Consider the following 18,329-nt stretch of genomic DNA (forward strand, 5'->3'; position numbering starts at 1 on the left):
GGTCCGCTCTCGCTGCTGAGGCATGTTGAAAGGGGTGATGATGGGTTGTGTGTGCCACACACACGAATCGCTGTACAGAGGAAGGCATCAGCAGAATGTAGCCTGTAGGCAGGCAGGAGCAGGATCTCTGTGTGAGGGAGGGAGAGAGTGATCTCACTGGGCTTACAGGCACATTCCTCAAACCCATCTCCTAAGGTTAGCTTGATAACAGGCGTTGGTTACCATGGTTCCCAGGGAGAATGCATGACTGAAAGCAGCCTGGAAGCTGCAGGCAGTGCTCACTGAGGCTCTTGTCAGGAACAGGAGCCACACCTCACAGGAGATCCTGCTCCAGTCAGCACGGGGAGGTAGCACCAGAGCAGGTGAAACCAGGTCAGCGAGTCACTGTGAGCATTACAGCCCAACACATCATCACCATGAAGACAGTCTTCATAGTGATCCTCTCCGTCACATATGGTAATGTGGGCCTTTCGCCCAGATTTACTTTCATTGCAGCTAATTCTCTCTTTCCCGTGTGTGTGTGTGTGTGTGTGTGAGTTTGTGTCTGTGTGTGTGTGTGTGTGTGTGTGTGTGTGTGTGTGTGTGTGAGTGTGAGTGTGTGTGTGTGAGTGTGTGTGTGTGTGTGTGTGTGCACGCGCGCGTGTGTGTGAGTGTGTGAGTGAGTGAGTGTGTGTGTATGAGTGTGTGCGTGAGAGAGAGAGAGAGAGAGACTGTGTGTGTGACTGTGTGTATGTGAAAGAGAGTGAGTGTGAGTGAGCGTGTGTGTGTGTGTGTGTGTGTGTGTGTGACTGAGTTTGAGAGAGACTGTGTTTCTGTGAGTCCGTGTGAGTGTGCGAGTGTGAGTGAGTGTGTGTGTAAATATGCAAGTGTGAGTGAATGAATGTGAGATTGTGTGTGTGTGAGTCTGTGTTAGAGAGAGTGTGTGTGAGTGTTTGTGTGTGTGTAAGTGTGTGAGTGAGTCTGAATGTGTGTAAGTGTTGAGTGTGTGTGCATGTATAAGTGTGCAAGTGTGAGTATGTGTTTGTGTGTGTGAGTGAGTGTGTGTGTCTGTGATTGAGTGTGTGTGTGAGTGTGAGTGTGTGTGTGTAGAGTGTGAGTCAGTGTATGTCTGTGTGTGACTGAGTGTGAGAGGGACTGTTTTTCTGTGAGTCCATGTGAGTGTGTGTGTGTTTATGAGTGAGTGTGAGTGTGTGTGTGTGTAAATGTGTCAGTGTGTGTGTAAGTGTAGAGTGTGAGTGAGTGTATGTCTGTGTGTGACTGAGTGTGAGAGAGACTGTTTTTCTGTGAGTCCATGTGAGTCTGTGTGTAAGTGTGTATGAGTGAGTGTGAGTGTGTGTGTGTAAATGTGTGTGAGTGAGTGTTTGTGTGTAAATGTGTGAGTGTGAGTGAGTGTGTGTGTGTGAATGTGAGAGTGTCTGTGTGAGTGCGTGTGTGTGTGAGTGTGTGTGTTAGAGAGAGTGTGTGTGAGTGTTTGTGTGTGTGTAAGTATGTGAGTGTGAGTGAGTCTGTATGTGTGTGTGAGTGAGTGTGAGAGTGTCTGTGCGAGTGCATGTGTGCATGTGTGAGAGAGAGAGTATGTATGTGAGTGAGTGAGCGTGAGAGACAGTGTGTTTCAGTGAGTCTGTGTGAGTGTGTGTGTGTCCAAGTGTGCGAGTGTGAGTGTATGTGTAAGCGTGTGAGTATGAGTGAGTGTGCGTGTGCATGTGTAAAGGTGTGTGAGTGTGTAAGTGTCTGTGAGTGTGTGTGAGTATGAGAAAGTGTCTGTCTGTTTGAGTGTGTGTGTGTGTATAAGTGTGTGAATGTGAGTGTGTGTCAGTATGTGTGTGTTTGTAAGTGTGATTCAGTACGTGTGTGTGTGTTTGTGAGAGTGTGTGTATGTGTGTGTGTGTGTGTGTGTGTGTGTGTGTGAGTGAGTGAGTGTGAGAGACAGTGTGTGTCTGTGAGTCTGTGTGAGTGTGTGTGTGTCTATGGGGGACTTCAACTTTCCAAATATTGACTGGGAACACTATAGTTTGAGTACAATAGATGGGTCTGTTTTTGTCCAGTGTGTGCAGGAGGGCTTCCTGACGCAGTATGTAGACAGGCCAACAAGGGGCGAAGCCACATTAGATTTGGTACTGGGTATGAGCCTGGCCAGGTGTGAGATTTGGAAGTAGGTGATCACTTTGGTGATAGCGATCACAATTCTGTATGTTAGAACATAGAACATTACAACACAGTACAGGCCCTTCGACCCTCGATGTTGTGCCGACCTGTCATACCGATCTCAAACCCATCTAACCTACACTATTCCATGTACGTCCACATGCTTATCCAATGACGCCTTAAATGTACCTAAAGTTGGCGAATCTACTACCGTTGCAAGCAAAGCGTTCCATTCCCTTACTACTCACTGAGTAAAGAAACTACCTCTGACATCTGTCCTATATCTTTCACCCCTCAATTTAAAGCTATGACCCCTTGTACTCGCCATCACCATCCTAGGAAAAAGGCTCTCCCTATCCACCCTATCTAACCCTCTGATTATTTTATATGTTTCAATTAAGTCACCTCTGAACCTTCTTCTCTCTAACGAAAACAGCCTCAAGTCCCTCAGCCTTGCCTCGTAAGACCTTCCCTCCATACAGGCAACATCCTAGTAAATCTCCTCTGCACCCTTTCCAAAGCTTCCACATCCTTCTCATAATGCGGTGACCAGAACTGTATGCAATACTCCAAGTGCGGCCGCACCAGAGTTTTGTACAGCTTCACCATAACCTCTTGGTTCAGGAACTCGATCCCTCTATTAATAAAAGCTAAAACACTGTATGCCTTCTTAACAGCCCTGTCAACCTGGGTGGCAACTTTCAAGGATCTGTGTACACGGACACCGAGATCTCTCTGCTCACCTTCACCTTCTCCCTCTGCCTCACCCTGTTAAATGGGCTTCAGATCAGTATGACAGGTCGGCACAACATCGAAGGCCGAAGGGCCTGTACTGTGCTGTAATGTTCTATAAGTGTGCGAGTGTGTGTGTGTGTGTGTGTGTGTGTGTGTGTGAGAGAGAGAGAGAGAGAGAGAGTTGGTGTGCGTGTGAGTGTGTGAATGTTTTCCAAAGTGCTCCCTCACCCTCACCTTCACCTTCTCCCTCTGCCTCACCCTGTCCCTCCCACACTGCCTCACCCTCACACTCACCCTCTCCCCCCCTCACTCTCACCCTCTCCCCCACCCTCACTCTCTCCTACTGCCTCACCCTCACACTCACCCTCTCCCTCACCCCCACTCTCTCTGACTGCCTCCCCCTCACACTCACCCTCTTCCTCTCCATCTCCCTCTGCCTCATGCCCACCATCACCCTCACCATCTCCCTCTGCCTCGCCCTCACCCTCTCCCTCTGCCTCACGCCTACCCTCACGCTCACCCTCTCCATCTGCCTCACCCTCTCCCTGCACAAATCCAGCTCCACACCTTGTTATCTCAGATTCCTCAGCATCTGCAGTTCCCATTATCTCTGATACAATTTTAACCTCACTGCGAAGCCTCTTCCAGGGATGCCTAACCTGAAGAAGTTACCCTCCTCCCTCCGGACCAACCTCAGGGAATCTCTCTCCCATTGCAACTCTCCTGTAATCTCTTCAGCCCTGAAACAGCTCGACCATGTGCTGAAGCAAACCAGGTACCAGTCATGTTTGCACATCGAGCAGTTTTTACAGGCTCCATCCCCGCCCCTTTAACTTGTCTGTCTCCTCTCCACCTATCTTCTCCTCTATCCATCTTCGGTCCGCCTCCCCCCTCTCCCTAATTATTCCAGAACCCTCACTCCATCCCCCTCTCTGATGAAGGGTCTAGGCCCGAAACGTCAGCTTTTGTGCTCTGGATTCCATGTGATCTAAGGTAGGAGCAAACAACTGCAGATGCTGGTATCTGTGCTGAAAACAACAAATGCTGGAGAGCAGGTCGGGCAGCGTCCAGGGAGAGACAGCAAGCTAATGCTTCGAGTCTAGATGACTCTTCATCAGAGCTGATGTGAAGTGTGGAGGGGGCAGCGATTATGCTGTAGTTGGGAGGTCACTTATTCAGAAGTATCAACACCTTTCCTCTACCAGCACTCTACACCTCCGCCACTGCCACTCGCCAATCCTCCAAAACCTAACCACCCGCCCAACTACAGCCAAAGTGCTGTCCCCTCCACACTTCACATCAGCTCTGATGAAGAGTCGATGAGACTTGGAATGTTAGCTCACTCTCTCTCCCTGGATGCTCCCTGACCCGCTGTGATCATCAGCATTTGTTGTTTTCAGTGCCTTCCAAAATAGTGTTGCTGGCGTGGCTTCATTCTTCCATCACCCTGGTTTCCTGCCCACTCTGGGTGACAGGGCCCTCAACCATATCCAACCCATCATCCAAGTTTCCATCCTTGCCCCTTCCTATTGCTCACACCAGCCTGATAGTGCCCCCTTGTTCTCACTTTTCATCCCACCAGCCTCTGTCATTTCAGACAACTCCAGCAGAACGCCACCAACAAACACATCTTCACCTCACTCTCCCTGTCTACATTTCACTGGGAACATTCCCTCTGGGACACCACAGTCCATTCCTTAACCACCAACACCACACCCCACCCTTTGCATGGCACCTTCCCATGCAGCCACAGAAAGGTACAACACCAGCCCCCTCCCCCCTCCCTGCTCACCATCCAAGGGCCTAAACTGCCTTTCCAGGTGAAGCAGCATCTCACCCGTACCTCCTCCAATCCTGTGTATTGTCGGCGCTGCACCCAATGGGACCCACTCTGCATGGCAGGCCCCAAACACAGACTGGGCGACCGTATTGCGGGACAACTTCAGTCTGTGTGTAAGCAAGACCCTGGCCATCCCATAGCCGGCCATTTTAACGCAGCGTCCTGCTCGCACTCCCATGTGTCAATCCTCGGCATGCTGCAGAGTTCCAGTGAATCACAGCGCAAATTGGAGGATCATAATGAGTGGTGGTGCTGGCTCGAAGGGCCGAATGGACTACTCCAACACCTATTGTCTATTGTCTATTGTCTATCTCATCTTCAGACTAGCCATGTACAGCCTCTGGACTAAATATTGAGTTCAACACCTTCAAATTGTGAAGAATTCCTATATATTCCCCTTTCTTTCACCTTTACTTGTTACATTCTCTTTTATTATGCCCTCTCTTCCCTCTGCCAGGTAGGCACACCATTGTTCTGCCATTCTCACATTCTGATAACTTAATCTGAACAGGCAATGTTTTTCCTCCACCAGTGCTGTACACCCCACCACTGCCACAACATCCAGCACACCACCCCCCAGCCCCCAAGCATACCCCCAACCATAGCAAAAATGCAAGTCTTAAAAAGCTACAACATGACATCCTGACTCTCGTACTCAATACCCCGACCAATAAAGGGAAACATGCCATACACCTTCCTTACCACCCTGCCTGCTTGTGTGGCCACTTTCAGGGAGCTATGGACATGAACCCCAAAGTCCTTCTGTACATCAATGCTGTTCAGGCTCCTGCCATCTCTCTCCCTCCCTCTCTGTCGGTCTCTCTCTGCCCCCCTCTGTCTCTCTCCCTCCCTCCTTCTCTCCTGCCTCCTTCCTCCCCCATCTCTCCCTCACTTTCTCTCTTTCTCCCTCCCTATCACTCTCTCTTTCACCCCATCCCTCTTTCCCTCTTATCCCCCTGTCCTCCTCTCCATCCTCCCCATCACACAGCCCCTTCTCCTCCATCACATTCTCCCTTCCCTCCGCCCCTCTCTCCCTTCCCTCCGCCCTTCTCTCTCCTTCGCCCCCACCCCACTCTCCCTTCCCCCCATCCCTCTCACCCTTCTCCCCCATCACTCTCTCCCTTGCCCCTGCCCCTTTCTCCCTTCCCCCCAATCCTCTCTCCTTCCCCACCATCCCTCTCTCCTTCCACACCCTGTCCCTCTCCCCCTTCCCCCCCATTCCTCTCACCCTTGCCCCGCCCCTCTCTCCCTTCCCCCGTCCCTCTCTCCCTTCTCCCCTGTCCCTCTCTCCCCATGCCCCCATTCCTCTCTCCCTTGCCCCTGCCGCTCTCTCCCTTCCCCCCATCCCCCTTTCCCTTCTCCCCCATCCCTCTCTTCCCTTCCCCCATCCCTCTCTCCACATCCCTCCCCCCGTCTGTCTCTCCCCTTACTCTCCGTCCCTCGCTCTCCTTTACCCCACCATCACTCTCTCTTGTCCCCCTCCAAGTCCCTCTCACCCATCCCCCTGTCGCTCTCTCCCCACACCCCCTACCACAGTTAGTAACAGCTCATTTCTGCCCTCTAGGTGTGCTGCTGACGACAGCTCACAGCCGTTGGAAGCGACACCTGGACCAGTTGGGGAGTATGATCGAGTGTCGGGTTGGGGGGGGCCGCTGGCTCTCTCGCCTCGATTACTTTGATTATGGATGTTACTGTGGATTCGGGGGACATGGCCGCCCACTGGATGCTGTCGACCGGTGAGGAAGGGCAGGGCACAGGGAGATCCCAGCATTGGGCACTGGGATCCAGACTGTAGTGCAGATACACTGGGGTCAACACTGTAAAACAGATACACTGGGCCCCACACTGTAACGCAGATACACTGGGCACTGGGCCCCACACTGTAACGCAGATACACTGGGCACTGGGCCCCACACTGTAACGCAGATACACTGGGCACTGGGCCCCACACTGTAACGCAGATACACTGGGCACTGGGCTTCACACTGTAATGCTGATACACTGGACTCCATGCTGTAACACAGAAACACTGGGTACTGGGCTCTACATTGTAACGCAGATACACTGAGCACTTGGCTCCACACTGTAATGCAGATACACTGGGCTCACACTGTAACACAGATACACTGGGCACTGGGCCGTACACTGTAACGCAGATACACTGGGCACTGGGCCCCACACTGTAATGCAGGTACACTGGGCACTGGGCTCCACATTGTAACGCAGATGCACTGGGCACTGGGCTCCACATTGTAACGCAGATACACTGAGCACTTGGCTCCACACTGTAATGCAGATACACTGGGCTCACACTGTAACACAGATACACTGGGCACTGGGCCGTACACTGTAACGCAGATACACTGGGCACTGGGCCCCACACTGTAATGCAGGTACACTGGGCACTGGGCTCCACATTGTAACACAGATGCACTGGGCACTGGGCTCCACATTGTAAGGCAGATGCACTGGGCAACACACTGTAATGCAGATACACTGGGCACTGGGCTTCACACTGTAATGCAGATACACTGGACACCATGCTGTAATGCAGAAACACTGGGCACTGGGCTCCACATTGTAACGTAGATGCACTGGGCTCCACATTGTAACACAGATACACTGAGCACTGGGCTTCACACTGTAATGCAGATACACTGGGCTCACACTGTAACGCAGATACACTGGGCACTGGGCCGTACACTGTAATGCAGATACCCTGGGCACTGGGCTCCACACTGTAACGCAAATACACTGGGCACTGGGCTCCACGCTGTAATGCGGAAACACTGGACACTGACCCCACACTGTCCTGCGGATACACTGGACACTGACCCCACACTGTCCCGCTGATATACTGGACACTGACCCCACACTGTCCCGCGGATATACTGGACACTGACCCTACACTGTCCCGCGGATACACTGGACACTGACCCCACACTGTCCCGCGGATACACTGGACACTGACTCCACACTGTCCTGCGGATACACTGGGCAGCCATCTCAGAGGTTTACCTTCCCCTCGCCCAGGCCCCACTGCAATCTATCAGTGAGAAAACCAGAAGATATTCAACTGAATGGAGGAGTTTTCACTCTGACTGACCAGGAACTGCACATCCTCCAGTGGCGGGAGTGAGGGGGGGGGTGCGGTGGAGGTGGGGGGCGTGTGGGGGGTGTTGGTGGCGGTGCTATGGGTGGATGGTTGTTGGGGGGTAAAGGCTGTGTGATCCTTGGTTGGGGGGATCTATGATGCTGAAATCTCTCATGATAAACCCAGCCGGACTCTGTCCCTCTGTTCCTGGCGACAACAAAATCCCAAAAAACAAAAAGGCAATAGCGGGATTTGAAATTGGGAATATCCACAGTGAGCACTCAGGAACTGAGGCTGAATGGGAGAGATGGACAAAGTCGGAGATTGAGTTTCTATGAGCGAAATTATAGTGCTAGAGTGAGAGTCATAGTTAGTGTGAAATACTGTGAGTGTGAGGGTGTAAGCGCAAGAGGGTGATGTGCGTGAGGCTGGGAGAGTGGAGGTGTAAGTGTGAGAATGATGTGTGAGCATGAGTGGATGAGGCTGTGAGTGTGTGTTATTGATGGCATGAGTGTCAGTGTGTGTGTGTGTGTGCAAGAGAGTGTGAGAATGTCTGAGAGAACATGTGTGTGTGTGACGGTAAGTGTGAGCCAGTGTGTGAGAGTGAGTGTAAGAGAGAGTAAATGTGTGGGACTGAGTGATGTCAGGAGAGAGCGTGAGAGAATGAATGTGAGTGTGACAGTGTCAGTGTGAGCAAGTGAGTCATCAGTAATGTACATTTCACTCTTCCCTCCACATGAACTCCATCCCATCTTTAACTCACCTCACTCAACAAAACCTTTCACCCTTCAGTTAGCTTTCCCAGCCTTCCAGGATCCAGCATTGGAATCTCTCCCACCAGCTGTCTGCCCCAGTCAATATTGAAACGCTTCCTCTCCACATTACCAATCAAACCAGTGTACCGCAACGGCCAGTGTTGGGTCCACTGCTGTTTGTCATTTTTATAAACCACCTGGATGAGGGCGTAGAAGGATGGGTTAGTAAATTTGCAGACGACACTAAGGTCGGTGGAGTCGTGGATAGTGACGAAGGATGCTGTAGGTTGCGGAGAGACATAGATAAGCTGCAGAGCTGGGCTGAGAGGTGGCAAATGGAGTTTAATGCAGACAAGTGTGAGGTGATGCACTTTGGTAGTAGTAACCGGAAGGCAAAGTACTGGGCTAATGGTAAGATTCTTAGTAGTGCAGATGAGCAGAGAGATCTCGGTGTCCATGTACATAGATCCCTGAAAGTTGCCACCCAGGTTGATAAGGTTGTTAAGAAGGTGTATGGTGTGTTAGGTTTTATTGCTAGAGGGATTGAGTTCCGGAGCCATGAGGTTATGGTGAAGCTGTACAAAACTCTGGTGCGGCCGCACTTGGAGTATTGTGTACAGTTCTGGTCACCGCATTATAAGAAGGATGTGGAAGCTTTAGAAAGGGTGCAGAAGAGATTTACCAGGATGTTGCCTGGTATAGAGGGAAGGTCTTATGAGGAAAGGCTGAGGGACTTGAGGCTGTTTTCGTTAGAGAGAAGAAGGTTAAGAGGTGTCTTAATTGAGACATATAAGATAATCAGAGGGTTAGATAGGGTGGATAGGAAGAGCCTTTTTCCTCGGATGGAGATGGCTAGCACGAGGGGGCATAGCTTTAAATTGAGGGGTGAAAGATATAGGACCGATGTCAGAGGTAGTTTCTTTACTCAGAGAGGAGTAAGGGAGTGGAATGACCTGCAACAGTAATAGACTTGCCAAGTTTAAGGGCATTTAATTGGTCATTGGATAAACATATGGAAGATACTCGAATAGTGTAGGTTAGATGGGCTTCAGATCGGTTTCACAGTCGGTGCAACATTGAGGTCCAAAGGGCCTGTACTACGCTATAATGTTCGACGTTCTATGTTCCAAATCGCACCTCCCTGTCCCTGTCTCTGTCCCTGCCCCTGTCTCTGTCCCTGATCCTGATCCTGTCCCTGTCCCTGATCCCGTCTCTGTCCCTGTGCCTCTCTCTGTCCCTGTCCCTGTGCCTTTCCCTACCCCTGTGACCGTTCCTGTGCCTTTCCGTGTCCCTCTCCCTGTCCCTGTGCCTTTCCCGATCCCTGTCCCTGTGCCCATCTCTGTGCCTGTCCCTGTCCCTGTGCCTTTCCCTATTCCTGTCCCTCTCCCTGTCCCTGTGGTAAACATTCCACCCTCGTTATCCTCACCCAAGCTGCAGCCTTTAACACAGTGACCCCTCCATCCTCCTCCAGCCCCTCTCCACCATCATCCAGCTCTCTCTGGAATGAGAACACTGTGAGGGATTGAGCAGAACTGGCTGTGATTTAAACCCATGTTCCCAAAACTTCTGGATAACAGTTAGCACCAATCCCTCACAACAATGATCTTCAGGCTTGCCATTTGAGTAAAAAATTTGGAATGTAAGAGAGAGCATGTGTACATTGCTATGTCCCACACATGGCTGAGCGGACCCTCTCTCCTGCGCCCTGCCGAAGGTTGTGGATCTGCAGTAACCTGCAGTTTCCAGGGCAGGGCAGCATTGAATCGTTTATTGACTGCACTGAGGGCTGAGCCTGTGAAATGTGCAAAAGGCCAGAGAAATGAAAGTGCCTGAATGAAAATCAAAATTGAAGAGCAATATTGTGATAATGAACAAATCAACAATTCTTACAATACTTATTTAGGGACACACATTGATCCAGAGGAGGGGCTGAACTTCCAGCCCACCATGGCGGGGCTCAGTGGTTAGCACCGGTGCCTCACAGCCTGAAGGCCCCAGGGCTAACGTCACCCATGAGCGAGAGTCTATGTGCAGTTTACACATTCTTCCTCCATATTTGTGTGACTTTCCTCTCGGTGCTCCTGTTTCCTCCCACAGTCACAAAGATATGGAGGTTAGAGTGGATTGGCCATGATAAATTGCCCACAGTGTCCAGGCATGTAGACGTTGGGTGGAGTATTCATGGAAAATGTCGGGTTACGGGGATATTTCCACATTTTTGGGGTGGGTGGGGGGAGGGGGTAGTTGTACCTGGCTGGTATTCTTTTTGGAGGGTTGGTGCAGACTAGATGGGTCAAATGGCCTGTTTCAATGCTGCAGGGTTTCTATTGACCCTCCGACAGTGCAGCACTCCCTCAGTACTGACCCTCCGACAGTGCGGCACTCCCTCAGCACTGACCCTCCGACAGTGCGGCACTCCCTCAGCACTGACCCTCCGACAGTGTGGCACTCCCTCAGTACTGACCCTCCGACAGTGCGGCACTCACTCAGTACTGACCCTCCGACAGTGCGGCACTCCCTCAGTACTGACCCTCCGACAGTGCGGCACTCCCTCAGTACTGACCCTCCAACAGTGCGGCACTCCCTCAACACTGACCCTCCGACAGTGCAGCACTCCCTCAGTACTGATCCTCCAACAGTGCGGCGCTCCCTCAGTACTGACCCTCCGACAGTGCGGCACTCCCTCAGTACTGACCCTCCGACAGTGCGGCACTCCCTCAGTACTGACCCTCCGACAGTGCGGCACTCCCTCAGCACTGACCCTCCGACAGTGCGGCACTCCCTCAGTACTGACCCTCCGACAGTGCGGCGCTCCCTCAGCACTGACCCTCCGACAGTGCGGCACTCCCTCAGTACTGACCCTCCGACAGTGCGGCGCTCCCTCAGCACTGACCCTCCGACAGTGCGGCACTCCCTCAGTACTGACCCTCCGACAGTGCGGCACTCCCTCAGCACTGACCCTCCGACAGTGCGGCACTCCCTCAGCACTGACCCTCCGACAGTGCGGCACTCCCTCAGTACTGACCCTCCGACAGTGTGGCACTCCCTCAGCACTGACCCTCCGACAGTGCGGCACTCCCTCAGTACTGACCCTCCGACAGTGCGGCGCTCCCTCAGCACTGACCCTCCGACAGTGCGGCGCTCCCTCAGCACTGACCCTCCGACAGTGCGGCGCTCCCTCAGCACTGACCCTCTCACAGTGCGGCACTCCCTCAGCACTGACCCTCCGACAGTGCGGCACTCCCTCAGCACTGACCCTCCGACAGTGCGGCACTCCCTCAGCACTGACCCTCCGACAGTGCGGCGCTCCCTCAGTACTGACCCTCTGACAGTGCGGCACTCCCTCAGTACTGACCCTCCGACAGTGCGGCGCTCCCTCAGCACTGACCCTCCGACAGTGTGACACTCCCTCAGTACTGACCCTCTGACAGTGCGGCACTCCCTCAGTACTGACCCTCCGACAGTGCCCACTCCCTCAGTACTGACCCTCCGACAGTGCGGCACTCCCTCAGCACTGACCCTCCGACAGTGCAGCACTCCCTCAGCACTGACCCTCCGACAGTGCGGCACTCCCTCAGTACTGACCCTCTGACAGTGCGGCACTCCCTCAGCACTGACCCTCCGACAGTGCGGCACTCCCTCAGTACTGACCCTCCGACAGTGCGGCACTCCCTCAGTACTGACCCTCTGACAGTGCGGCACTCCCTCAGCACTGACCCTCCGACAGTGCGGCACTCCCTCAGCACTGACCCTCCGACAGTGCGGCGCTCCCTCAGCACTGACCCTCCGACAGTGCGGCGCTCCCTCAGCACTGACCCTCTCACAGTGCGGCGCTCCCTCAGCACTGACCCTCCGACAGTGCGGCACTCCCTCAGCACTGACCCTCCGACAGTGCGGCACTCCCTCAGTACTGACCCTCTGACAGTGCGGCACTCCCTCAGTACTGACCCTCCGACAGTGCGGCGCTCCCTCAGCACTGACCCTCCGACAGTGTGACACTCCCTCAGTACTGACCCTCTGACAGTGCGGCGCTCCCTCAGTACTGACCCTCCGACAGTGCCCACTCCCTCAGTACTGACCCTCCGACAGTGCAGCGGTTACCCTGCGTTCTGCAGCGTACTGCCTTGGTAGTCTCCGTCTGCAGGAATTTGTTACCCTCCGTCTCTCTGTCCCAGTTGTTGTTGGCAGCATGACCTGTGTTACGGGAAGATTGAATCGGATGGGAAGTGCCGATGGTTTGAGTATCCGTACTGGACACAGTATTCATGGAGTTGCCACCGAGGACACTCGCTGACCTGTTGTAAGTGATTGGTTTGTTGATGTCGGGGTTTCTGCCTTGGGGTTCTGGGCTGATATGGCTGTCCATCTCTCAAACACTCATTGACATACAGAAACCGAATCTGGGCCATCACAGCCTGAGTGTTAACATTTGTGGGACCATTCCACCCACCTATACTAGCACATCAATTTGGAGTTTTCTGAATTCCGAGCACCTGCCCCTGCCCTTTCTGCATGTAGGTGTGAACTCTATCAGCTCACAGGGCTTTCCCCGATGGGTTATAGAAGTATTTCCGGCCTCTGTCCCAGCAGCTGCTGTCAATGTGGTATGAACTATTCTGTCTCACTCTCTTTTCCTCTGTCTCTGTCTCTCTCTCTTTTTCACTCTCTCTGTCTCTCTCTTTTTCACTCTCTCTGTCTCTCTCTCTGTCTCCCTCTCACTCTCTCTGTCTCCCTCTCACTCTCTCTGTCTCTCTCTCACTCTCTCTCTCTCTGTCTCTCTGTCTCTCTCTCTCTCCCTCTGTCTCTCTCTCTCTCTTTCTCACTGTGAGTGAAAATATTTGTTCAACTTCCCCTTTCTTGGCTGCAACCCCAGCTTCGAGATCCTGTTTGTGAATCATCCACCTCACCATTTCAAAACCCATGACCATCTCCTTTCACTCCTCCCTGTGCCAGTGACTCGTTATTTAATCACAGAATCTTACAGCACACCGGGAGGGCATTCTGCCCGTTGTGGTCATGTTGATTCAATGAAATCATGCCCCAAACTTCCTACACTGTCCCCACAGCCCCAGAAATCTCACACTTCTTTATGTTTAATTCTCCTTTGAGTCATTTTTTGCAACTTGCTCCCTCCACCCTTTCTAGCCATACCCAATTTATCGCTGCATAAAGAATATTCCCCTCATCATACCCCTATCACGACGCAGCTTTCCCAATTTCTCTCTGATTTGTGTCTCTCTGGTTTTCAACCCCACTTAAGACCATAAGACCATAAGACGTAGGAGTGGAAGTAAGGCCATTCGGCCCAATAATCCACTAGCCATTTAAATCATGGCTGATGGGCATTTCAACTCCACTTCCCTGCACTCTCCCCGTAGCCCTTGATTCCTTCTGAGATCAAGAATTTGTCGATCTCTGCCTTGAAGGCATCCAAAGTCCCGGCCTCCACTGCACTCGGTGGCAATGAATTTCACAAGCTCTCTGGCTGAAGAAATGCCTCCTCATTTCAGTTTTAAATTTACCCACTCTAATTTTAAGGCTGTGTCCACAGGTCCTAGTCTCCCCGCCTTACTTCAACTCAAATCACTTCCTTTATGAGGAAAACCCTTCGTGAATTTGAGTAACTCAAATGAATCTTCCCTTTGCATTTAAACATGTAAACACAGAATAGGCCATTCACCCCCCTTGAGCCTGCCACCCTATTCAATAGGATCCTGGCTGATCTGAGTGTGACCTCAAACCCACATTGCTACTGACCCCTGATAATCTTTCATACCCTTGTTCTTTCTGAGCAACAAACTGTCTCTGCGTTAATAATATTCTCGGACTCTGCATCAGCCACTTCTTTAGGCAGAGAATTCTATCTAAGAGAAGGAACATTCTCCTCATTTCTGTCTTAAATGGGTAACTCCTCACTTAGGAAACATTTTCTCTCCATCCACCCAGACGCATCCCCTCAGAATCCAAGATAACGAAGTGTGGGGCTGGATGGACACAGCAGGCCAAGCAGCATCTCAGGAGCACAAAAACTTATGTTTCGGGCCTAGACCTTTCATTGGAAAAGAGGGAGGAGAAGGGGGTTCTGAAATAAATAGGGAGGGGGGGGGCGGATAGAAGATGGATAGAGGAGAAGATAGGTGAAGAGGAGACAGACAGGTCAAAGGGACGGGGATGGGGCCAGTAAAGGTGAGTGTTGGTGGAGAGGTAGGGAGGGGATAGGTCAGTCCGGGGAGGATGGACAGGTCAAGGGGGAGGGGTGAGGTTAGTAGGTAGGAAATGGGGGTGGGGCTTGAGGTGGGAGGAGGGGATAGACGAGAGGAAGATAGGGAGGAGGGGACGAGCTGGGATAATGGGAACTGAGATGCTGGAGAATCCGAGATAACAAAGTGTGAAGCTGGATGAACACAGCAGCATCTCAGGAGCACAAAAGCTGACGTTTCGGGCCTAGACCCTTCATCAGAGAGGGGGATGGGGAGAGGGAACTGGAATAAATAGGGAGAGAGGGGGAGGCATCATTTTACTACAATTAAAGATTTGTTTCAGTTCCTCCCTCTCACTAAACTGCATGTTCTCCATCGTTTTTGTTTTCACAAAATAAGCTGCGAACAAAGTTTGGTCTGCCATCTGTTTGTTGCCCCCTGTTTCTGACTGCAAGGAATATGATGTTGAACCTTAGCAATACAATAAACATTAATCACCAACTAGATACTAAAAGCAAACAGGGCACCTTTCTCTCTTCCCTTCCCACTCTCTTAGTCATCCAGCTGCCACACTCTGATGTACACTGCACTGAACTGCTTGTTTTTTATACTTCAGGAGTCCCAGTTACAGGAGAACTGGTTTTAATTGGTTAATTGATTTAATGTCATGTGCACTGAGGTACAGCGAAAAGCTTTGTTTATGAGCGGTACAGGCAGATCACAGTAAGCAAGGATGTACAGATCAAAAAGGCTTGGATAGAGCCATACAGGTTACACTGTACAGGGCTTGCGCTGGACAAAATCAACGTTAGCAAGATCAGTGTTATTTGAGGCTAGACAGCCCACTCATCAGTCTGATGATGACCAGGAAGAAGCTGTTCCTGAACCTGCTGGTGTGTACTTTGAAATTTGTAAATGTGATAAGCAGCTGGTGGATTGCTTTTCCAAAGCTAGTTATGATCCTGAGCTGAGGAGCATCAATAAAACTGAGAAGTGTAAGCCCTAAGCAGACAGCACTGTGCAGCCCCACCAGGCAGACAATGCTGTCAGTTAATCTTTTTGCACAACTCCAATTTTATTTATAGTTGGCAATGAATATCCACAGTCAGTATACCTTCTAAAGTTCAGACAAACATCTGAATTTAGAGCAACACTGGGCCATTCAGCCTTTTGAGACTGCTGCATCATTCTATCATGCAAACTTCAGAAGAATTTTAACAAAGTCCCTTCCAGAAGGCCAGTCAGAATAATAGAAATTTTACACAATAGAGAGAGACCATTTGACGCATCACTTCTGTAACAGATTCCAAAAGTTGGGCTTTGTTAATTCAAGAAGCCATTAAAACCAGACTTAGACAGAGGCAAGCCAGTTACATTGCACAGAGCATGCACTAGGTGAGATCAATGTTAGCAAGATCAGTATTGTTTGAGACGAGAGATCCATTCAACGGTTTAATAACAGCCGGGAAGAAGCTGTTCCTGAACCTGCTGGTGTGTGTGTTCAGGTTTCTGTACCTCCTGCCTGACAGTAGAGGCTGTAGGAGATCATTACCAGGATCCCAGCTTTGCCAATGTTGAGAGAGAAGTTGTTCTCATTGCACCACATCTCAAGTCCTCTCTTTCCCTTTCTGTGTTTTGGCGAAACTAAAGAACAGATCATCGACTTCAGAACGAAAGGAGCAGAATATCCCCCTCCACATCGATGGCACTGAGATTGCAAGGGTGGAGAGTGTCAAGTTTCTCAGAATGTCAATTACAGACGACCTCTCCTGGATGTTCCATGTAGATGTGACAGTCAGGAAGGCACAACAACATCTCTCCTTCCTCAGGCAGCTCAGGAAATTTGCCATCTCCATAAAATCCCTCACCAACTCCTACAGATGCCCCACTGAAAGCAAACTGTCCGGGTGCATGACGGCCTGGTACAGCAACTGCTCTGCCCAGGACCGTAAGAAACTACAGAAGGTGGTGTGCACAGCCCAGACCCATCACAGGAGCCAACCTTCCATCCATGGACTCCATTTACACGGCTCACTGCTGTGGGAAGGCGGCCAACGTCATCAAAGACCCATCACATCCCGGTAATGATCTCCTACAGCCTCTTCTGTCAGGCAGGAGGTACAGAAACCTGAACACACACTAGCAGGTTCAGGAACGGCTTCTTCCCAGGCGCTATTAGACCTTTGAATGGATCTCTCATCTCAAACAATACTGATCTTGCTAACATTGATCTCACCTAGCGCATGCTCTGTGCAATGTAACTGGCTTGCGTCTGTCTAAGTCTGGTATTAATGGCTTCTTGAATTAACAAAGCCCAACTTTTAGAATCTGTTACAGAAGTGATGCGTCAAGTGGTCTCTCTCTATTGCGTAAAATTTCTATTATTCTGACAGGCCTTCTGGAAGGGACTTTGTTAAAATTCTTCTGAAGTTTGGATGATAGAATGATGCAGCAGTCTCAAAGGGCTGAATGGCCCAGTGTTGCTCTAAATTCAGATGTTTGTCTGAACTTTAGAAGGTATACTGACTGTGGATATTCATTGCCAACTATAAATAAAATTGGAGTTGTGCAAAAAGATTAACTGACAGCATTGTCTGCTCAAAGGAGGCCAATCGCAGTGCCTCCAGACTCTCCACAACCTGTCAACTCCCTCATCCCATGTCCCATCCAAGTGAATACCCTTCACATCCTCCCCAAGATTCTGATATCCTTCCAAAAGTACGGGCCCCACAACCGAACACAATCTCCCCAAATTCAGGGTCACGCACAGCAGGCTGTTGGCTGTACTGATGCTCACAAACAGGAGGCAAGCACATTGATGGAAATTGTCTCATTTAGAGTTTGTCAAGACATGACTGACAGATATTTATATTGATGTTAACCTGCTTTCAAATTCTCCCACCAGCTGATCCCAAGAATACCTGTGGCCGTGAAATTTGTAAATGTGATAAGCAGCTGGTGGATTGCTTTTCCAAAGCTAGTTATGATCCTGAGCTGAGGAGCATCAATAAAGCTGAGAAGTGTAAGCCCTAAGCAGACAGCACTGTGCAGCCCCACCAGGCCAGGCATTTGGTGCAGCTTTTACTGAAGGAGACACAAACGGATTCACCAAACTCAGAGAAAAGTCAAGGGACGACACACAGCAGCCAAAACCAACATCGTTCACACCTCAATGTTTAAGACGAATCGTATAGAATATCCCATGGAGAGAGGCAGCAGACAAAGAGATGGACACAAAGTGGAAATAGGTCTGATCCAACAAAACGCTCTCCATCGATACATATCCCCGTCTCCCTCAGTCCCTACCCTCTCCCAACCTCCCTCAGTCCCTACCCTCTCCCAACCTCCCTCAGTCCCTACCCTCTCCCTACCTCCCTCAGTCCCTACCCTCTCCCAACCTCCCTCAGTCCCTACCCTCTCCCAACCTCCCTCAGTCCCTACCCTCTCCCAACCTCCCTCAGTCCCTACCCTCTCCCTACCTCCCTCAGTCCCTACCCTCTCCCAACCTCCCTCAGTCCCTACCCTCTCCCTACCTCCCTCAGTCCCTACCCTCTCCCAAC

General features: G+C 51.1%; 1 protein-coding gene across 1 annotated transcript; it reads left to right on the forward strand.

Annotated features, from left to right (window-relative positions):
• The first annotated feature begins 287 nt into the window (after window positions 1-287).
• Window positions 288-18,031, forward strand: LOC125454512 (basic phospholipase A2 PA-12C-like). Its single transcript, XM_048535393.2, has 4 exons — window positions 288-456; window positions 6,285-6,456; window positions 12,745-12,869; window positions 17,675-18,031. The coding sequence occupies exons 1-4, from the start codon at window positions 417-419 to the stop codon at window positions 17,800-17,802; spliced, it is 465 nt and encodes a 154-aa protein (XP_048391350.1). The 5' UTR covers window positions 288-416; the 3' UTR covers window positions 17,803-18,031.
• The last annotated feature ends 298 nt before the right edge of the window (window positions 18,032-18,329 follow it).

Source organism: Stegostoma tigrinum, chromosome 7, assembly GCF_030684315.1.
Source record: "Stegostoma tigrinum isolate sSteTig4 chromosome 7, sSteTig4.hap1, whole genome shotgun sequence".
Taxonomy (NCBI): domain Eukaryota; kingdom Metazoa; phylum Chordata; class Chondrichthyes; order Orectolobiformes; family Stegostomatidae; genus Stegostoma; species Stegostoma tigrinum.

Bases quoted from the DNA above. Each gene is read 5' to 3' on its own strand.
- LOC125454512 (XM_048535393.2), top strand. From the start codon at position 417: ATGAAGACAGTCTTCATAGTGATCCTCTCCGTCACATATG. The intron at 6,457-12,744 runs GTGAGGAAGGGC...TCTCTGTCCCAG, and splicing joins CCACTGGATGCTGTCGACCG to TTGTTGTTGGCAGCATGACC. The intron at 12,870-17,674 runs GTAAGTGATTGG...TTCTCCCACCAG, and splicing joins AGGACACTCGCTGACCTGTT to CTGATCCCAAGAATACCTGT.